The sequence below is a fragment of the Rutilus rutilus genome (assembly GCF_951802725.1).
Source record: "Rutilus rutilus genome assembly, chromosome: 5".
NCBI lineage: Eukaryota > Metazoa > Chordata > Actinopteri > Cypriniformes > Leuciscidae > Rutilus > Rutilus rutilus.
The window spans coordinates 3,167,480-3,191,165 of NC_140213.1; the positions used below are offsets into that span (position 1 = coordinate 3,167,480).

Genomic DNA, 23,686 nt, shown 5'->3' on the forward strand with positions numbered 1-23,686 from the left:
AATAGAATTGAGACTGCCATATATGACTTAAATCTATAGATAGTTTGATTAATGTAATATTATGTCTTGTGACAACAATAAAGGATAAGTTCTATTCCATTTTATTATTCAGTTTGTTTGTTTGTTTGTTTGTTTGTTTGTTTGTTTGTTTGTTTGTTTCTTTCTTTCTTTCTTTCTTTCTTTCTTTCTTTCTTTCTTTCTTTCTTTCTTTCTTTCTTTCTTTCCTGGTCTGTCCAGTGAAACATTAACTTTGATTGTTAGTGCCATCTAGTGAATATGAAGCACAACAGCACAAATATAATCGGGCTCTATTGTAAATGAAGAGCTGGAATATTTATCCCAAACATGTATGTACTAAACACAAAAATCGAAGTGTTTGCATGCTTAAATATTATTAATGAAAAACTAAATTAAAGAATGAATTTATGAATTTTAACAAATATATTATGTAATATATAAATTGACACTTTGGATATATAAAAATCCTTCACTCCACTAATTCAAGATAATATAAAACTATTATTTTAAATGACACAATGAGAAAAAAATAATAAGAATACATTATTGGAGTTTTCAGAGCAGTCAGTTCAAAAACTGAATGGAATATTAAACAGACAGATCATTTCATGCTATAATGCTTGATACAGAAACTGAGTCAGAGTAATCTTTTAATAATAAAGGTTATTATTTTCCCTTCGAAAGTTCCATGAAGAGCTTTTAAAATCCATGGAACCACTAAAGGTTCTTTCGACTAATCAAATGTTCTTCACACAAAAATGTTCTATTAAGAACTGTTGACTGAAAGGTTCTTTGGGGACTCAAAAAGCTTCTTCTGTGGCATCACTGAAGAAAAAAAAGAAAAAAGTTGTATACCCTGTTGGGAACCTGATGCATGGTAAATCCATATGAAGACGGGAATATTTGCTCTGTCACGGGAACAGACGTTCATGAGGTCACAGCGTATATTCTGCATTATTGGGGTCTCTGCTCATCCTCAGTCTTCTAGTGGTGGTGTTGGTGTATTTACACCCATGTGTGAAGAGAAGAGCATTACACACAACCACTAACCTTCAGACATCTGGACGTCCTGACTGCCCTGGACAGTGTGTTTGCTTCAGTGATGATCGTATTTCCCATGGCAGAGCTTTGTGTTGTATTTGCCTTTTTCATTAAAGTGTTTGGATGCATAGCTGTGACTGACAAAGTAAATGAAGTTTAGGCTGAGCATAGAGTTTTAGTTTTTTCTTGGATAGAAATCATATCAGCAATAGGTTCCTTTTATGCAAACATAGGAGTGTATTTTAATTTAACAAAGTGAATCTTACCATATATATACATATATATAACTGTAATATTTCCTGATTTAATTTTAGAAGCTAGTGCCTTTAGAATATATATATATTCTAAAGGCACTAGCTTCTAAAATTAAATCAGGAAATATTACAGTTGTTTCCTTTTTTATTTATTTTCTCTAATTTAAATGTTCCTGTTAATCTAAATAATAAAGACCTTAATGACATCATTGTCTAGGAAGTGACATCATTTTGGAGGGAAAAAAGCACAAACTTGAATTCCGTGATGTAGCCTAAAAGTATCTTTATTGTGGACATATAAAGGCATACATTTTACATAAGCTTTTGAGCAGCATTTGTACCAGTTTTGTTGTAATTTTTGTAAATATTGTTTTTTAATATAAATGTAAATAAATAATTAAAGCGTGTTCTAGTATCTTCAATCTCACCCTAAAAATGCCAGTCAGGAAATGTAACGCATGGTTTCTTTTTTACTCTTACTTTTTTTTTTTTTTTACGCATGGTTTGTAAGTGTTTCTCTATCTGCCACAATCCCGCACTGCTGCTTCAGTCTAAGCTCTGATTGGCTGTGTCTCCTGGCTGCAAGACAGACTTCACTCTGATTGGCCCAAAGTTTGTTCACGCATCTCTTTCATTGATGTGAGTCAGTGTGCGGTCAGCAGCGCGTCTGGATGGAGAGAATCACTTCAGCTTCACAATGAATGAGGGCCATCAGCGTTGACGGAGCACTGTGCTGGAGTCATTTACTTACTTTCAGAGCCAAACGAATCAGTAGCAACTCACTAGGTCGGAATAACGATGTCAGAACTATGGAGACTGTCATTTTGCATGTCATTTCTTTCCCTGGCGATCGCAAACTCCTCCTCGGTCAGTCATCAGATCATCAGGTCTCCTCAGATGTCTCATGATCTCATCCATCCTCCACAAAGCAGGAGCAAACCGCAGAGACACCGGCATCAGAGCAACTCAACGAGAATACAGATAGATGTAAAAGGGTGAGTGTCTTAATTGAAGTCAGCTCGAAAGTCTGTACATGACATGTTTGTGGTGATATTGTGGTCAAATGATTGAATGCATGTAAATATGTGACCTTAAACAACAGTGTGGAAACTAAATAGACCTCTATTAGCCTATAATTAGCATATATATATATATATATATATATATAGTATTGCTTTTAAATGTAAATTCACACCCTTCAATACCACATTTCTCTTTAAAAAATCTCGTTTTAGACTTCTAATTCATGACCAGTGTTTTCTTTTGTGCTTCCGCGTTTGTCAATATGTCATGCGTCGGGTCAGAGGTCACTAGAGGCCGGAACTAGACTGGCGTACGGTCGTTACTGGAAACCAGTGATTATAGTATATATAAGTTATAAATATGGATATTTTTCTTATAAAAATGCACCGCTTCGCTTCAGAAGGCTTGTATTAATCACTGGAGTTGTATGGAATACTTTTATGATGGATGGATGCACTTTTTTGGGGTTCAAAATCTAAGGTACCATTCACTCCCATTATAAGAGCCAGGATACTTTTTAGTGTAACTCTGATTATGTTTGGCTGAAAAAAGAAAGCCATATACACCTAGGAGGATGGCTTGAGGGCGAGTAAATTATGGGATAATTTTAACTTTTGTGTGGACTAACCCTTTAAGTCCATTTGACATCAATAGAACGTTTTCATTTCACAAAAAATACTTTTCTTTAAAAAAAAGGTTATTAAAATGTTCACATTAAGATTTTTTTTTTTTTTTTATAACTGTTCACTGAAAGATTCTTTTGGAACCAAAAAATGTTATTTTATGGCATTTATGGCTGTGGACACCCGTTATTTTTAAGAGAGTACAGGTTCAATTATCGTTCAAAAATTCCTATTTCTGCTAGAATCTGAGTCCAAAAGGATTCTTATTTGATCCCATTAGGATTCTTTAGGATCGGTTGCAAATAATGATTGGAATTCCATGTCTTTGGACCTTGTAAAGATGGACCATAACTGCAAATAATGAAATAATAATGCACTTTTTATTCAGTCAGTCTTTTAGATTGTATTTTCCTTTGTACTATTGCTTGTAAAGGAGTAACATGTTGTTTCCCTCACCTCACCCTCATCTTGACCTGGCATCGAGACCGTTGTGGTTTTCTCTATGCCCAGTTTACAGGCCCAGTGAGACATAGCAGAGCACTTTACTTCAATCAAAGTTCTTTATAGAGCCAGAATGACATGAAAACACTGGCCTGTCTTTTGTTCACAGTTGTAACAGTCAGTCAGATGTTTCTCGAGACTCACTCCGGAAGTGTTGATCCTTCAAGCAATGAGAGGAATTCCTGATTATCCTGAAAAGTTGGAGACTTAGTGACTGGTCTTTGTAAGCCATAACAGAGCAGGAAATTACTTGCCCTTCTATTCATATTCATTTTGAGGGAGCCAAAACGCCACTGAACCTTTGTAAGAGTTCACCAAGGATGCACCACTGCTCTTCTGTAACAATCCCACCTCCTCTGGACTTCATCGTGCTTTCAGGTCAGCCGAGGACATTGACTGTGGAAACACGTCCATCCCGGGGCAATGGGGTTTGGCGGCAGGGGGAACATGGTAGCGTTTCTTTCACAGCCCTGGAAGGAGAACCAGCAAGGAAGCAATCGCCGCCATTTCACCGTCTCGGTTAACTATAGACCCGATATAAGGGGCTTTCTCACGGGGTAGTTCTAGGAATAACCACCAGGATGGTTCCCTGAAAACTAATGGCTCCCTTAGGAACATTTTCCACGTTGCATTCGCGCCGGCAGTAGGAACTCTGAAGTGACGTAAGCCACACTTTTTGACGGCGCTGAGAACGCCAGAGCCTGTGCATTTTCCATGTAAAGGTATTAGCGCATGCGTATGATAAAAATGGCGGGTGCTGGTGTTTCGTGTGCGTTCAGCCAATCCGCGAACACTAACGTCACTGGTAGTTCCTATAGACCTTATGTAGCCCCGCCCCTTTTCAGCGCTGCGCTCGTTGTCTTTTGACTTCCGGTCTGTATTTTCATACCGATCTTGCGTATTTATGAATGAATGGCTCGTTTTAAAATCTTCCCGGTATACTGACATTTGTTAAGACATCTGCTTTAAACATTACAATCCTCATGATAACTTTCGTTAACTTTACATTAAGTAAATCCACTTCAAAAGCTAATTACTCCTGGACAGCAGCGCCATAGAAATATACAGAGCGACCGCAAAAACAGAAGTTCAAAGACAATATTCTAAAGATGGCGGCGCCCTCGTTTCTTGTTTCTCTGGCGCATAAGGTCTATAGTGCTGGTTTAGACCGACTCTGGAGTAGGAGCTAAATTAGTTCCTCCTAAAATCATTCCTAGTTCCTGCGGTACGAACACGCCAAAATCTAGGATCTTCCGCCAATAGTTCTAGGAACTATGAAAAGGTTCCTCCGGTGCAAAGCCCCTATAGTCCGGCTATGAGTAAGTCAAGTCAAGTCAAGTCATTTTCATTTATATAGCGCTTTTAACAATGTAGATTGTCTCAAAGCAGCTTTACAGAGATAAATGTATAATTTAACGTAAGATTGTTTTGGCTTTATAGCGGTTCTTTAATAAAGTTATTTTCCAGCTAAAGTTAGTTTTGATTGATTCGCTTCCGTCGCAACGATCATTTGTTTTTAAATTAGGGCCGCCAAGACGACACCATTCTCTCTACACAGACTTTAAACGCGAACCTGTGAGAAACGCTGATGGCGTTCAGATGCGCATTAAGAACGGGTTCTATAGTTATGTGCGTTTGAATATATGTGTGCAGGTTTGGAATTCCCTGCAAACCAAGCCTAAACAAATTACTGGTGTTTCCTTATAGTTTTGATTCAGAATTTAATTTTATTTTATCAATTCGGGGTAGATACGCAAATTGAGTTTTCCCGACGACGCGTTATCTGTAGAGTGGGAAAGGGATCCTCCATAGGGAGAGACTAGTTGGCACTTCAGCACTGCGTTGACATCGGGTCCAGGCGAAGGTCCTTTATCAGATCTGGAAACGGCCTGGATCCGGCAGGCTGCGGGAAAACCTTGGGATAAACAAAGACACTAAAATTAGCGTAGATGCCATTCTTCTCATGATGTAACAAGTACATCAGGATTTATGGGAAGTGTTCCCGGTTCCAGCTGACCTAATCTATGCAGCCTAATATTGAATTATAGAAGTCTATAATGTATTATGTGAACGCTATGTCAAAGAGATGTGTCTTTAATCTAGATTTGAACTGACAGAGTGTGTCTGCTTCCCGGACAATGGTAGGAAGGCTGTTCCAAAGTTTTGGTGCTAAATAGGAAAAGGATCTACCGCCAGCAGTCGATTTAGATATTCTAGGTATTATCAACTGGCCGGAATTTTGAGATCGCAATAGACGTGAAGGAGTATAATGCGTTAAGAGCTCGCTCAAGTACTGCGGAGCTAAACCATTTAGTGCTTTGTAAGTAATCAGCAATATTTTAAAATTGATGCGATGTTTAATAGGGAGCCAGTGCAGTTTTGACAGAACCGGGCTAATATGGTCATACTTCCTGGTTCTGGTAAGAACTCGAGCTGCTGCGTTCTGAACTAGCTGTAGTTTGTTTATTAAGCGTGCAGGGCAACCACCCAGTAGAGCATTACAATAATCTAGCCTTGAGGTCATGAACGCATGGACTAATTGTTCCGCATTTGTCAATGAGAGCATATGACGTAATTTAGATATATTTTTAAGATGGAAAAATGCGGTTTTACAGATACTAGACACGTGACTTTCAAATGAAAGTAACACACTTCTAGCCATAATAACCTTGAATTTGGTTACATGTTGTTCTTGCAAAAATAACTTGCGAGATGTATGATATCCCATCATGTAAGCAAAGTCAACAGTGATTACAAGGTGTTTGGTTTCATTTCTTTGACATGTTCTATGTGTTATTATTATTGGGCGATGGTTAAATTTTCACTGACAGCCCAAACTTTGCCTTGTTTTAGCCTAGAGACGTCAGGGCTGTGTTCGGACGGCTATTAGACGTCTTTTTAATGTAAAATCGCTTGCTGGAGAAGGAGGCTGATGTTGTGGAGTAATGCTAACAGGCCGAATGCAGGTTCAACAGTTCAGAGCTCACGAAGGCCAAGCGCAGCAAATGGCTTCGTTTCAGAGCGCATCAACAGAGCCTTTCACACCTCGAGATCTCAGAGGCAGACAAAAACATGATTATTTCCTCCTTTTTTGATGGAGGTGCCAAGCAAAGTGGGAGCTTTGTGACGATCCTGCAGTTAACCCACATGTTTGACCTTGAGGACCGCTGTTGAGCTTTTATTGAAGCTTCTCCATGGCTCTCTGTTACGAGGTGCTGGAAAAAAGAGCCGGGGCCAAGAAGAAAACCATAAACCTTTCTTTTTTGTTTTTTTTTGTATTGCACAAAAGTAAATAACATTTTTGAAATATAAAAGGTTCATTTGTAATCTTTATTTTACGGCCTGTGCTCCCAGTAGTGTTGGAGGTGCAGAGGTTTGCTCGTTTGGAAGATGTAAAGTTTTGCTCACTGCCTTGTTTCTTTGCGTTCTGCTCACACAGAGAAAACACAGAGCTGATGGACGGCCTGTAGGCCGAGGGAATGAGACACATGTGGGTGCAAATGCAGCTGGTAAAGAACAGATGTTTTATTCTTTACATGATATCCAAAAGCCAGCCTAATCCTCCTTCAATATTAATTGATTTTACGTTTTCACAAAAATGACAGTTCTGTCATCATTTACTCGCCCTCATGGCATTATAAACCTATGAGGCTTAATGCATTATATCTTTTTGTACATAATTGTAACCAAAATTAAAATGCATTATGATATTTGCAGATCTGAAATTGGTTGTTTGTCATGCGTTTGCATTATACTTACTAATGTTGTGTTCAATAAGTATTATAATGTGGTTACAATTAATCATGAGATCATACAATGTTCCGTATAAGGTGCATTATTAATATACTTTTATAATGCATTATATATAAAGGCTTTAAGTGACGTGTTTCCGACTTTTGTTCTACTGTGGAACACAAAAGGAGATATTTAGCAGAATGTCCAAGCTGCTCTTTTCCATACAATGAAAGTGAATGTTGATCACGGCTGTTTCTAGTTCCGATCGATCCACTTTCATTGTGTGCAGGTCTGGAACAACATAAGGAAGTAAATAATGACTCTTTTTTTTGGTGAACAATTCCTTTAACATGTCCAAATTGTTTTGTTTCTTTTTTAAATGTATTAAAAAGTTGTCCGCCGTAGCCATGTGAACAGAATAAACACAGACATCTTTGATCACTATCAGGTCTTGCTGTAATGGGATATTCTCAGCTCTGTAAACATCTCTCACGTCTCATTGGGAATGTATCGTTTAGGTGTCGACTCCACATTAAAACCCAAACTGGGTACAGAAGTCGATGGCAACTTTCCATTCTGTCAGTGCAGAAACTTCCCTATTTGGGTCTAATAGGGGCCCAAATGAAGGGTCGAGGCCTTTATTTAGAGATCAGACAGACAGACGGACGGTAAAAGGTCTCAGTGTTATGAGACGTCTCTTCGGTTTAAAGGGATAGTTCAGCCAAAAATCAAAACAATGTCATCATTTACGCACGTCATGTTGCTCCAAACCAGTATAGCTTTCTCTTTTACAAAGAAGATTGTACTATTTACTCTTTCATACGCCAGAATGAGCACTAGCCTTCAAAAACTCAACGCAAGCGAAATAAGAGCTTCATTGATTCATTCAACTCGTACTCGTGAGTCATTGAGAATCATTGAGTCAGTGAGTCGAATCAGTCGATTAATGAAAAAATCATTCTGAACTGAATCGATTGATTCATTGAAAAGATTTGACTCAAAAATTATTTGGATGCTATTGCTCAGTACATGAACACGCTAAAGACGGGTGGATTCAAGTTTTTAATTGAAAAACAACTTAAAATTTGGTCTGTTCAACACACAAAACTTGGAATACAGCGCTAAAGTCATATTGACTGATGCCTATTATTTTTTGGTACTTTTGCATTCTTTTTGATGCTTCAGATTCCTTCATTGTAAATGCACGCAGAAGCAAACAAACAAACAATCAGAAGAATTCTTCAAAACGCCATATGAGTTTTTAATTGACATGGGGCTAATTTTCAATTTTGCGTGAACTCTCCCTTTACAGATGCATTTTTTCCTGTTGTCAAGAGAAAGAGAAATTTTAAAATGTGCCATTTTGTATTGTTTCACAAATAAATTTTGGTATCTCATTCACAAGCAGTAAAGAAAAAAAGAAAAAAAATGCCCACATATTGATCAAAATGGCTTTATTTAGTGCTTTTAGTTAAATCTCAAAGTCTATGTGCACCGAGTTAGCTTTGATCCCTCTCTGAAGGTTAAAGGTCATCCTGACCTCCACGTATCCGGGATGGCCCATGCCAGCTCTGTCTCGATCGGCTTACGCTGCACATCATCCCGAGTTCCAACAGAAGCCACACAATAAAGGCACATACTGTAACTAATTAGCAAATCCCAGCCGACGCTACAGAAGGGTCGCGTTTCTGCGCTTTTAAAGCAAGCGTTCAGGACGGGCTTGTGTTAGCGTGCTAATTGCCTTTTCTCGCAAACGCAGCTATATAAACAGATGCGGCCCAGGAGCCTGAAGAAGACTCCTAATCCAGCAAAGTTTACCCACCAGTCGGGACAGCCAACGCCACTGTGGGAAAAACAATATTTCTCATGCGTATGGGCACCGGGAGGACGGAGGCCCGACGAGGGGGGCGTCTATAACAAACTCGCTCCCCCCTTCATTTTTATTCATCGCCGCTATTTGTCCAAGCTGAATACAACACGGGGTGAAGGGTCAGCTTAAACCCAAGGCTATTCACTCAGTCCAATGCATCTTAAGGGGCCCAGGGCCACGGATTGTAAGTCTTTTAAAATCGCGCTTTCAGAAGTGGTTAAAATGTGATTATGCCGGACAGATTGATTTGGCATGGAGCCTGGAAAGGTGAAATGCAAGTGAAAACAATTTTCACTTCTGTTTTAAAGACAAGCAGACTCTATGCTTGTGCATTGTGGCATGTGATGATCTTTACTTTTTTATTTTTGTTCTCGTCACTCGTAGAGCTTCACCCTTGATCTCTCCGTCTCTGACACTCTTGATCTCTGTCCGCTTTCCTCCAGGCCCAACGTCTGTGGCACCAGGTGCTGTTATTCATGGCTAGTCAACCCCAAGACCAAGCAGTGCACAAAACGTGAGTATCTTTTCAGGGCCATTCAGATGCTTTTATACATTTCTATTATGTTCATAGAAAGAGACACTTCTACAGCTGCCAGTATTGCATCTGGCTCAAATCCTCTTCATTTGTGTGATTTTGAGGCAGTGAACTGAAGTGTCAGCACAGCTGCGAGCTTGAACAACTTCATGACCAGAAGCGGAAACATGTACTAAACCACTGATTCCCAAACCCCCCCGCTGCGCAACACAATATTCATAGGCCCGATATAAAATATTAACAGAACTATCTTTAGTAGATAATATATGAACTGTAATAAATTACTAAATGTATATTAAAATGTAATATATTATTAAAGGATTAGTTCACCTCAAAATGAAAATTTCCTGATAATTTACTCACCCCAATGCCATCCAAGATATCCATGTCTTTCTTTCCTCAGTGGGAGAGAAATTATGTTTTTTGAGGAAAACATTTCTGGATTTTTCCTCTAACAATGGCCTTCATTGGTTACCATCGTTTTTAAGTCCAAATCAATGCAGTTTCAAAAGTCTTTGAAGAGTTTAAACGGGCTGTACGCGATCACAGCTGAAGAAGAGGTTGTTATCTAGCGAAACGATAGGTCATTTTCAATTTTTTATTTTTATTTATAGACTTTTTACCTTCAATAGTTCGGATTGAGCTGATCAACAAACGGACAGGGAACTACGTCATCACGTTGAAAGGTCACGCCGGCGCCGGCAATATTATTTGAACTACTATTCATATTCATCAGAATGTTATTCATATACTATTCATGTTCATATTCACTGAATACTATTACTATATATATAATAGCAAACGATACTATTTGAACTATCCTCCTACGTACGGTCGCATTGTAAACGGTGGGGCGGTACTTCTGCCGGCGCCGGCGTGACCTTTCAACGAACCTTTCAACGGAATCGTTTTTTATGATTTTAATAAAGTCAGATTGTATTAATATATATTTATTTTTAAAATGTACACTTGTAAATAATTACATGATCAATAAGCTGTGACAACATGTGTTTTTACATTGTTTTAACTCATCAAAATAAGTTAAGCAATTTAATTATAAGTTATACAAGATTTAACTAATTTTTTAAGCCAGTTTAAGGTAATTTAAATTGAAATGATTTAAACATCCAAGTTGATTGTACTATATGTATATATATATATATATATACACACACGATTGAACTAATTTTTATATTTATATATAAAAATATTATATTAATGTGTTATGTTAATAGTGTGTGTGTGTGTGTGATAATTTTAACAGAAATATAATAAAACTTTAATACAAATAATGGCGTCATCCTGCATCCAGACCCCCTGGTTGTGAATCAGAACGAATGAAGTCACAAAACAAAGCTTGCAGTAGATATAAGATTTAACACTGACATTTACAGTCAGCCAATTTTGATTCTGTATTGTTTTAATGGAATATGCTGTTATTATTACGCGTTTTATGTCATGCGTTCAGTCTTGAGCAGATGATTATTGATGAAGACCCCTCAGCCTGTGCGTTCCCATCTGACAGGCATTTCATGAAAAAGTTTTGTGTTACTTAATTGAGTCCATATTCAGTTTTCAGTTAATGCTCATAAATTCAGGTTGGAGATTAAAATCTGTTCTGAATTTGCACTGTGCACAGTGTTCATCGTTCCAGTGTGTTATTTGAAAAACTGTTTGCGTCTTTCTATGTTTTATTGATCGATTTTATTAGGCTCATGTGGGTTATATAATATGTTAAAGATTTTTATGTATATTATGTTCATGCATCTTACTAACAGCAGTAAAAATTTACTTTATGTCTGTTTATTTGGATGCCTGAACATTATAACAATCCTTTCCTGTAAGTAGGCCAAACCTTTGAATGCCATGTTGAGGCAGCGCCTGAGCTCAGACCCACAATTAATCCAGTCCCTCAGCTTTCAATTATAATCCACACCTTCCTAATCCTTATGTAGCTAGATTTACCGGCTAATAGCTCACCCCTTGACCCATCTGCCTTTAAAGGGCCAGTGCAACTCCAAATACTTTAACTGGATATGTGTTGTGCCCCCCCCCCCAAAAAAAATTAATCCCAAAAAATTTGATCAGGAAATGTATATAGCTTTAAATGCTATGCAAAGTAGTGGAAACCCATTAATAGAATGGAAAAATAGTGTCTTTGTTGTTCTCCCACTAGCAAGATGTCATCCGCGCTGCCATAATAAAGCAGTCTGTCGCCGGGCGAACATCTGTCAGTGTCGTCCAGGCTTCCACGGCCATCGCTGTGAACATGCTAACGTCAGCCCGACCTCCAGCACCTGGTTTGAGGCACAGCCTGGTCCCATCGAACACTCGTACACCGCCGCCACGGCAACAGTTACCACGGCAACGCCTGTATCCACCGCCATCCACAGCAACATCTCCACATCTGCCTCCAGCCCAGATGCAAGGAAGACGCACTCATTACGCTGGCAGCCGCCCAGGTGAGTGAACTCTTCAGAAGTGATGTGCTGTACACTAAAGCGGCTTGTAAAGTGGCTATATTAGTCAGAAAGTGCTGCTAGCTTACACTGGTAATGGAAAGTCATGCTGAGCATGTTGCATTATGGCATACAGTATTTCATGCAGCGTTGTTTGGGATTTGCCTACAGGAGGCGCTCTCATACTGCAAATATACTGTATGCATGCAAATTGCAGAAAATGCATTTGTCATGTTTTATTGAAGATATTTCTTGTTTATGTATAACTGGCTCTTTCTAAACAGCCGGTATAACTGTGTTATTGGACGTTTTTTTCAACTCAGCTAGTCATGTCTGGAGTCTTTCATTTTAAACTTATCAAAATTACTAGTCATTGTATTAGGTGTACAATTTTTGTTATATGGAAAAAATGACGTAGTGCGCCTTTAAGTGTTTATAAAACAATCGTTTGAGATTTGCTGCCACAAAGTGGAAAAATTATAGCCTGGGTGCCAGCCCGAACCGGTTACGTAATCACCCACGTCACCAAAGAGCACTTGATTTGAATTAGTTTACAACAAAGAAGACTGCCGCTGGAGAATTGAGATTTCACGAGTTCACACTTGCAAATAAGTCAGATAGAATAAATGCGTATTTTAGATTTCCCGAGTTCACACAAATAAGTCAGATGCGTATATGACGTGCCGTCCGAGGAGAGGGCTGTGGGCTCGGTAGCCATACTCCCCCCGGTATTCCTGGTTGAGAGAGAACAAGCCAAGACAAGAGTGAGGATTCGGGGTGGTGGAGGGATGCTGAAAAACTGTCACGGAGTGTTAGGTAAGTTGACAGAGTGAATATGCTTCCTCATGCTGATATAGGGTAACGTTAGACATGGTATTGTTTGATGACAAGTTGATATTGGATTGATTATTTGTACGTGCTCCTCCCGAACTTTGTTTATGAAACATCATGTGTAGATTCCGCCATCGCGTCTGTTATAGAAGATATCCACAGCGCATTCATTTTAAAAGAGGAACAGAGAGCCGCGACATTTTGTTGGTTGAAAATATGAATGAAGAACATGCGTCATTTACTCCGTTGCTCTGATTGGTTGTAGGTCTATCCAATTGAGTGCAGAGTTTTTTTTTTTTTTTCTGGTTCAGTTGAGACACGCCCCATAATCAAAGCCCTATGGAGCAGTATCAGACTCACATTCTGACTAGAATATGAGTATGACGAAGTCAGGCTAGAAAAATTACAGTTAACCGTATGTGTTTTGACTAAAAATACAGATAAAGGTACTGCAATCAAATCACTTTTCCCCCCATATCTTACTCAATGTTGAAAATGCACATAAAACAGCAATTTAAGTATGCCATTTAAAATATCAAGCACATAAATTAACAAGCTGACAAAAAAATAAAGCAAGAGAAGGATATAATATAGATTGCAAATAGTTGGTCTAAACAACAATATTTACATTGTAAATGTACTTTTAATTTAAAGAATGTTTTCAAGTGGATTTTTTATTCCAGTTGGTGGACATTCTTTTCACAAAAGAAACAAATTGTGTGTGTTACTCGGATTTGCCTACAGGAGGCGCTCTCATACTCCAAATTCATATAGCCATCCGACTCTACTTCACTCACTGCCAGCACAAGACTGTGTGAAGTAACCACTATGAAAAGTAAGTGTAGTAAGTGGGAAGAATACTTCAGTACTTAAATCTTCTTGAAGGATTCTTCTTGTTTACTAAAGGATTGTAAATCCATCCATACGGTAAACAGCTGTTACGTATACACTGATGTTAGGTATATACTTTCTTTCTTTATACAGAGACCTTAAGTAACCCTTATCTTCTCACAGCTCGCTCTCCACCCTGAAATGAAAAATAACGCTGGCTATCTCTAATCTCACCTAATGTTTTTCCAAGGTGGATAATGTGGAGTAGAAGATGTACTGCTCACTCTCAAACTGACATATGTATTTTAACTGGCTGACCCATTGGCAGATGCTTCTTTTATATTGTATTCAGATGACAGAGGATGCAAAAGAACTAAAGGTTGTGAAGAAAAGTGTTATGATTGGAGAGCCACACCTCATCTGATCTCAGATTGATGGAGCAACGAATGCCATAAAGTTAAGAAGTCTTGCCCTTGTTGGAAGACTCTGATCAGAGCTTTGATATTCAAGATGGAATATATTTACTCACGAAAGTGTATATGCGGTCATGGTTAAGAAGTAGTTTATGACACACCAAGGTCTCATCTTGCAACATCTTGATTTAGATGTTTTTATGGTGAATAAAAGACAAGAAAAGTGTTTATCTTATTGTGTAATACCAGGGTTTTCACAAGGAGATCCAAAAAACAACAACAGTAATAATAAACAAACACACAAGATGTGTTGAACTTTGTGAAGAACGAGTGTTTGAATTGTGTGGGAAATCTTGTGGCGATTTCAGTTTGCATGATAATATTGCCTGTCAGAGAATAATCTACACACTTCAATATTTTAAAGATACAAGTTTTCCTCCAATACAGTTAAATTAGAACTTATTTAACAATATAATTACTCGTACTGGAACCTGGAATTTTTAAAGTCCCCCTGTAGTGAAAATCAAGTTTTTAATGTTGTTTATGTCTATATTGTGTTTTTAATATGCTTCAAGACAAACCATGCGTAAATTCATAAGTCGACAGCATTGCTGAGTAATTTCTCCTTAAAACTGCAGTGAACCAAAGACAGTCTCAAAAACACGCTTTGAAATCGCTGGTGTTTCTGACGTCAGATCAACGTGTGATCTCTGAGTGAGTGGAGGCGGGGCTCATTTGCATATTCATAGAACAACATATACGAAAAATGTTATAAGGAAAAATGTCATTTTGGTGATCAAAGAGGAGTTAAGGGATAAAATTATTGACTACATGTAACTTTAACTTTGGGAAAATCCCTTTATATTATCGGTATCTAATACCATTTTCAATACCACAGGGAAAAAAATTGCCACAACATTAAGGACAAAACATTTGAACAGTATCTAAGTTATTTTATTTTTAACCATAATCTATTGTCTTAACTAAAACTCTGCTATCTGAGATTATTCAGGCCTGATAGCTAAGTGGGATTATATAATAATACTAATAATAATCTCTAAAACAAGAATACATTACTATTGTAAAACAAACACTGTAAAATAAAAAAGGAAAATTATTTAAAAATAAGTATGTTAAGTGTAAAATTGCTATACCTATGCTTTATTGTTTTCACTTGCAAGAGTTAAACCCTCAATGTTTTATTTATCAAAAAAAACGAAATCTGTATTTTGGCAACATTAAACTAATACAGTTTTTTTTTTAGGTCGATTAGACCCTCTCAGACTGTTGAGCAAGTCCTCTGGTGAACCTAAGCTTGGGAAGGAAGGGCCTGCCCTGTGGAAACAGTTCTCGCACAATAGACTATTGAAAGACTCCATTATGGGTCAGTTTCAATGATCTACCTGACGGGCCAATGTTGCATACACACTCTGTGCTGACAGGCCTGCAATTTCCCCATCTTTCAACAGTTTTTATATCACATTCAATGTGTGAACTATATTTGTCAGATAAGTCCTCAGTGTTTGAAAGTCCCGAGGCCTGGCAACTAAACCCAGAATTGGTAAAGCAAGCAAGTTCTGCTTTTATTTCCATGGCTTTTCAAGTAAGATATGAATGCTTACATTTGTCCGCTATGAAAGGAATGTGCTCTACATATATATTTTAGAAGCCTCTTTGTCTGAAATGTTGTCTAAAAGGTAGTAAATCATCACAGTGGGGTTTATAGGAAATGTCCCAAGTTTGTTAGCTGTTTAAGGGATTTTTCTAAAGCATAAAATAAATTAACGAATGGAAATATTAGTGCACCACAAAAACAGAAATATGACGTGGTTCTTTTGTTGACAATCCAAAAAGAATATTGCACTTGGATGAAATCATTTAATTTTTTGATTCAGAGATATTGTCTACATTTGAAAAATAGAGTATGTGACTGATTATCATTATGGTTCAATTTGCTGGAGCTCAGTGCAAATCTAGAAGTACCACAGGGCTCTGTATTAGGACCTATCCAGTTGTTCTATATCATGGTTTTCTGTGAATGAGTCCTCTCTCAAATCGTCTCCTATGGCGCCGAGGGTGTTTATGCTGAGTGAGTGTGTGTATAACACATGCGGAGTTGGGAAGGTTGCATGTAAAATGGAAATGGCCATATGCATGTTTTATAGGCTGTTTGCTGTTGACCTAAACTCACGTCAGCTTGTTTTCACTGTAAATTATCTCTGTTTGGGAAAATGAGCTCATGCTCAAAAGTCCATGCCAAAAAGGTTTTCCACATGTGCATCTGCTTGGGCACACAATTGTACAGGAAACCACTGCAAGAATAAATTTGGTAACGTCTCTTTGTTGGCTGTGGAGTTCTTTTCATTATTTTAGTGGACCATTAAGGACAATTTGAATTCAAATCAGAATTGTCCGCCTACTTGAATGACTAGTTTAAAATGTCTTGAAGGACTTCTTGTAAATGTGAAAACGAAAAATATGAATCAGAATTCTTAAATAAAGTAGAATAGTTGACATTTATACAGCCATACTGTACAAGACACCTCAGTTTGTGAAGCTTGATTAGGTTGTTCGCTGGAAATAATTTACGTTTACATAAAAAATACATACTTTGATCTTTATAAATATTGCAATATATCCATCTCCATCCATCTTATTCCGCTTATCGCGGGGGCAGCAGTCTAAGCAGAGACACCCAGACTTCCATCTCCCCAGACACTTCCTACAGCTCTTCCAGAGGAATACCGAGGCATTCCCAGGAAAGCGGGGAGACATAATCCCCCCAGCGTGTCCTAGGTCTTCCCTGGGGTCTCCTCCCGGTGGGACACGCCCAGAACACCTCCCTGGGAAGGCGTCCAGGAGGCATCCGGAATAGATGCCTGAGCCACCTGAGCTGGCCCCTCTCGATGTGGAGGAGCAGCGGCTCTACTCTGAGTTCCTCCCGAGTGACCAAGCTCCTCATCTCTAAGGGATCGCCCAGCCACCCTTCGGAGAAAGCTCATTTTGGCCGCCTGTCTCCGGGATCTTGTCCTTTCGGTCATGACCCACAGATCATGACCATAGGTGAGAGTAGGAACGTAGATTGACCGGTAAATCGAGAGCTTCGCCTTGCAGCTCAGCTCCTTCTTCACCACGACAGACCAGTACATTACTGCAGAAGCTGCACCGATCCGTCTGTCATTCTCCCGTTCCATCCTTCCCTCACTCGTGAACAAAACCCCAAGATACTTGAACTCCTCCATTTGAGGCAGGAACTCTCCACCAACCTGAAGCGGGCAAGCCACCCTTTTCCGACTGAGAACCACGGCCTCGGACTTGGAGGTGCTGATTCTCATCCCAGCCACTTCACACTCGGTTGCAAACCGTCACAGTGCATGCTGAAGGTCCTGGTCTGATGAGGCCAACATGACAACATCATCCGCCAAAAGCAGAGACGAAATCGTGTGGTCCCCAAACCGGACACCCTCTGGCCAAAATTATGAACAGAACCGGTGACAAAGGGCAGCCCTGCTGGAGTCCAACATGCACCGGGGACAAGTCTGACTTACATCCGGCAATGCGAACCAAGCTCCTGCTCCGGTCGTACAGGGACCGGACAGCCCCTAACAGAGGGCCCCGGACCCCATACTCCCAGAGCACCCTCCACAATTGCAATATATTTCTTTAAAATATCTATAACTGTCTTTTCCAGGCAGAAACTGTAAAAAATGACAATCTTATTCTAGTTTGTACAGAGAGTGTTTTTACTAGTGTTGCTTTTATTTCTTCTGAACTTTTAACTGTGGATTTATTTTTGCATTTTAAAGGGCTTTCTCAGCATCCATAGGTTTTTATTTTGCTTTGTGTTGCAGCTTAAAAGAGGCAGAGTCAGTGCTGTTGAAGAGAGCGCTGTCCAGTGGAACTGGTGGAGAGAAGATCACGAGTGCTATACTGAAACACATTGAATCAGAGCGAAGCAGACTGGAGTCTCCATCCTCTACAGGAGAAACCAAACTCTCCAGCACCAAAACCTTCCAGACTCAACGTGGCCAGTACACACTCCTTTACACAGCAGGTCAGTCCCAGCCGGGGAGAAATCGAGAAAAATCTAATGTTTTAGGAAAGCATACACCTCATATCCTTCGCTGTAGGAATGAACATTTCAAATGAGATCCTGTTAATACTTAAATGGTTTCTTAGACAGCAATGAGATTAAATGAAGAGCAAATTAGATCTCAAAAAGTGTATTAAACTGTGTCTGAAATCAAACGTCAGAAATGTCATTATGATACTGTATCAAACTCAAAGACCAGACAATCTGACTATATGTTTTACATTTCGGTGTTTAGCTCATCATCAGTAACTGATAGATTTGTGAAGGCTTGAAGGGAAAAGCAATTTTCTACTTCTTGTAATATTAGTATAACCTACTGAAAACAATTCCAATTATACTTTTTAAGACACCGGTTGTCAACCAGCACACTTCCATGGGGGCTTCAAGATCATATTTCTTATTTAAATCCACTCCCTCAACAACAGATTCAACCAGGGTTCCCATGGTCTGGAAAAACCTGGATGTATGAGGTTGCTTTCTTTTAAAAGTGTGGTTTGTAAGACCTGGAAAGATCATGTAAATTAATGGAATCTCCTTGAGCATTTTTGTTATGAATAGGCTATACATATTTATAGTTATGCCAAGATCTAAAATGTTTGGTAACACTTTACAATAAGGTCTCATTAGTTGACTATCATTAACTAACAATGAACAGTTGTATTGTTATCAACTACCATTAAGTTAACAAATGGAACTTTATTGTAAAGTGTTACCAAGTATTTAATCAGGTACAAATTGAGAGCAAAATGTATTTTGGAAAATCCTTATCTGTCATCTTTGTCCAGTAAATTGCGAACAATTGGAAAAGTCACGGGGCTTGAGAATGTTGTTGTGGACTTTTGAAGGTTTATACAGGTTTCTGTGCCAACATGTTAACCTTTTATTTGCCAGAAGCAGCACTGGCTTCAAAGCAGCAGGCCTGAGTAGAGAATGTCTTGTTTTAATAATTTGGCCTGTTTCCTGGTTTTAAAACGTTTGTGCCGTGATAAGGTTTATCTGCCTGTAGATGTGGGCTAGTTTGCATGGAGTCAGTCCTCGATACGCTATTGTAGCATATTCCTGCCATTGTTTAGTTTGGCCCAGAGGTGACGCTGCAGTAATCACTCAGGAGATGGATGTGCTGTTTTGCTAATGGGAACCCCTGTGTCTCCATGACCTCATAACACATTTGTTGCTTATCTCTAGATTTATAGTCTTTAAGCCCTTGAATATGAAGCTGTAGCTGATAAGTAAAGCTCTGTGGAGATGAAACTTTAAATGGCATGTTACAGCAATTCCTTAGTCTGGGCCAGCAATTCATGGAATTCACTTCAGATCGATCATAATGTCGTTATTTAAGTAGGGTTATTATCATTAACTAATACAATATTTTTTTTATGATTTTAAATAAAATAAACATTAACTGAAATAAAATAAAATATAAATAAAAACTTAAAATCTAAAACTTATTTTATTTCAGTTAGTTACCAAGGGAACATTTCTCTCTTTTTTTTTAAGTTGATGCACTAAAATAACTAAGCTTAGTTTAAAAAAAAAAAAAAAAAAGTCTATATATTTTCTATTAGGTTTTAGTTTTAATACTTAAAAACTGTATAGACACATTTAAAAAAAAAATAATAAAAATGACAAAAACACAAAAGTTACTAAAACTTTAACTACAATTAAAATTAAAACAGAAAATATCAAAATAAAATCTAACTGAAAAAAATTCACAAAAACTATAATTAACCATAAAAAAGTTTTAATTACTTGAAATAAAATAAACATTAACTGAAATAAAACAAATACAAATAAAAAAACTTAAACTTGTTTTAAGTCAGACAGTTGCCAACATTTCAATTTTATTTTGTTTATGTTGACGTACTAAAATATATATATTTTTTAAAACATGTCTATTTGTAAGATTTACACACATTTATAAAATATTAGAAAAATAAAAATAACAAAAACAACAAAATGACTAAACTAGATTTAATTTTGATATTTTCTGCTTTCATTTTAATTCAAAATATTGACAAAAAACTATAATAGTATAATAGTACTAGTCTATATCAATGATAACAACTAAAATAAAATTAACTTGAAATAAAATAAACATGAACTAAAATAATATAAAATATGTAAAAAATAAATACATGAAGTACTAAAATATATATATTTTTAAACTTGTCTATATATTATAAGTTACAATTAATGAAACAAAATGACTAAAACTTGACAAAAATTTTAATGAAAACTAAATTCTAATTCCATAACATCTAAGACTATAAAGACACTAAGTTGCAGCTGAAGAATATCTGAGCTGTGGTTATTTGGGGTTTCCTGAGCTTGTCTTTTCAGTTTCTGTGTAGCTGAGTGTGCTTTTATGTAATGAAGTGTGTTCTGTAGCCCACAAATATTCCCAAGAGGCCCTTTCCTAACACCAGTCCGGGCCTTTAAACCCAGATCCAGCATGTAAACACCCCTGGACTGCCGTAACCTCGGGGCTTCCCTGTCCTCTCCGTCCGACAGCACGCTAACTCGAAGCGCTAGTAAATACACCTTCTCCGGCCACATATCGTCAACGTTTATTGCCTGTCGCAGTGGAAAAAAACTCGATTGAGGAATGAGGGATGTCGTCTCACATGGAAAAGACAAGAGTCGCTGCCAAACGCCAGATCTCTGGAAATCCAAGACTCAATGCCGGCTGTAAAGGCCGAATCCAAGTTTCCACGCTGAGAGAGTTTGTAATGTAGAGTGGGAGTGACAGAAGCTCGGCATTCCAGCGGATGAGGAAACTACTTTTCTTTAATCACTTATTTTTGTGACGATGAGTGAAACGGCCCACTTTATAAACATTTACATGTTTAGAGTGTCGCGAGTCAATAAGACGAGAGCAGAATGGAGTTGAGTAAGTTGTGGGCGTTGGGAGTGTTACACAATAGTTTGACCCTCAAGCTCTTCATCAAGATTTTATTGTCCAGTTTGTTTTGCCAGATATGAATGCTTGTGTGAGAGATTGTTGATAGTGGATTTTGGTAAGCTTATGATTAACGCTGTATTTTTCCTTGTGTCTGTGCACTGATGTGAACTGTTCTTCTGGAGTTTCTATTTTAGATTCAGAGGCCATAATTGTGGCACAAACCAAATGACAATATCAGAGTTAAGCTGCACATGTTATTGAAAGATTGTTTATTACGTGCTGGTGAAGTGCGTTCTGTAAAAAGCTCCAGTTCTTCTCTATATCAGTGTCAGTGTTTCTGAACTCCCTGAAACGCCTCCATTGTAGTCTTGAGTTTCTTCCGGGAACGAACACGTCACAATATTCCTCATTTAAATAATTCATACGCAGAATAAAGGGGCGGGGCCTGGTTGAGTTAGTCAGTAGTGTGTTAAACTGGCGGTTATGGTAAGAGGCGGGACATTTCCCAAACACACTCGAAGCGCTCGACCAATCACAACACACTGATCCAGCCGACCAATCAGAGCACAGTGTGCTTTTCAGAAGGAGGGGCTTCATAGAGACAGGAAGTAAACAGAGCGTTACTGACAGACTGGGAAGAGAGGAGCCGCAACAATGGAGAATATGAGGAATATAATGTGTTTATTGACCATTCAAGCATGAAAACCTGTTCTAGCAGAGTCCAAAATCAAGACTTTGTAAAAGGGCATAATAGTTCCCTCTTAATACCAGTCATGGGCCTTTAAATAAAGAGCAGGAGTAGGCCTACATGAATATTGTACACTTCAGTGTCCTATTACTTTTTTCATCAAGCATTGTCTTGTTTGTTATGAGAACTGTCAGATAAACTATTATCTAGCATGAGGTAAGCCTAACATGACCAAGGAATATCTCTCTCTTAAAGTTAGGAATGGACTGATATTAAAATGATATGAAACTCTTGCTAAGGGAATGAATGAGGAAAAAAAATGATAGTTATGTAAATGATACTTTAACCCCTTACCAGTCACCTCCAATTTTGGCAAGTGCTGCATACATGAAATGCCCAAAATAAAAAGGTTACTGCTCATAAGTAATTCTGAATAGAAACATAACACACATACATTTAGAAAGCCAACACTTGAGAGTTTATAGTTCAAGACTCAAAATTAACCAGACTGTTATTAATATTGAGATATATAAGCTCAAAAATATTTTGAACTAAAATAATCTGGGATCACCAGTGATCCCTGACTGGTAAGGGGTTTTATGTAAATGATAATTAACTGATAATTATTCATGCTATGACCAATAAAAGGTAAACGGAAGAAGATAACATAGCATGCTGTTGTGCATATCTAAATATAGAAGACTAAAAGTTGAAATTTACCACATAAATAAATAAATGCAAGATTATGCCGCTATATATTTAACATTTATTTAATGTTGAGTTTCAGAAAAACTGCAAAAAAAAGAAAAGAAAAGAGTTTTAAACTATGTTTAGATTGCGGAAGAGGATTAGGGCCAGGCAATAATAAAAAAAATAAAACCATCTCGAGATTAAAGTCATTATAATGCGAGATTAAACTCGTTAACTTTCGAGAAAAAAAGTCGAAATACAATCTTGAGAATAAACTCATTAAATATTGAGAATAAAGTCGTTGTGTTTCGAGAAAAAAAGTCAAAATGAAATGTAGAGAATAACGCATTGGATCAGTGTTCATTATAGCCTACTGATAGAGGACATGGCAGAGTTGGATCACTTAGTCAAGCTGTATTTTAGACTTTCTTTCAGTAACAAAGAATAGAACATTCTTAGGTCGGCTAGGTCTTTTTAGAAGAAAAAATCAGTCCAATTTGCGCGATGTACTCGCTTTTGTCCAACATGAAATTCAACGAGGTTTCGTGGTTTCCCAGGATACCATAAGACGCATTATTAAACTTGTTGATCCTCAAGGTGTGGAATTTCGATGAAGGAGACGCTTGAGAAGACGCCAGTACACTTGCGCTGGCCCAAATGCACTCTGGCATATGGACAGCAATGATAAATTAAAACCGTACGGCATTGCCATTAATGGCTGTATAGATGGTTACAGTCGTTACATTCTGTGGATGGAGGCGTACACAACCAACAACGATTAATAATGCGTCTTATGGTATCCTGGGAAACCACGAAACCTCGATGAGGTTGATATCAGTAGGCTATGCAATGAACACTGATCGAATGCGTTATTCTCTACATTTCATTTCCACTTTTTTTCTCGAAACACAACGACTTTATTTCTCGAAATTGAATGAGTTTATTCTCACGATTATTTCGACTTTTTTTCTCGAAATTTAACGAGGTTTTTTCTCGAAACACAACGACTTTATTCTCGAAATTTAATGAGTTTATTCTCAAGATTGTGTTTCGAGTTTTTTTTTTTCGAAATTTAACGAGTTTTTTCTCGAAACACAACGACTTTATTCTCAATATTTAATGAGTTTATTCTCAAGATTGTATTTCGACTTTTTTTCTCGAAATTTAACGAGTTTAATC

General features: G+C 37.8%; 1 protein-coding gene across 1 annotated transcript; it reads left to right on the plus strand.

Moving 5' to 3' along the window:
* Positions 1-1,940: 1,940 nt before the first annotated feature.
* On the plus strand, positions 1,941-19,420 carry LOC311290830 (uncharacterized protein; the record flags this gene model as incomplete). The annotated part of the gene is made up of 5 exons (XM_084409543.1): positions 1,941-2,308; positions 9,509-9,579; positions 11,777-12,062; positions 17,986-18,188; positions 19,413-19,420. The coding sequence occupies exons 1-5, from the start codon at positions 2,112-2,114 to the stop codon at positions 19,418-19,420; spliced, it is 765 nt and encodes a 254-aa protein (XP_084265669.1). The 5' UTR covers positions 1,941-2,111.
* Between the last annotated feature and the right edge of the window lie 4,266 nt (positions 19,421-23,686).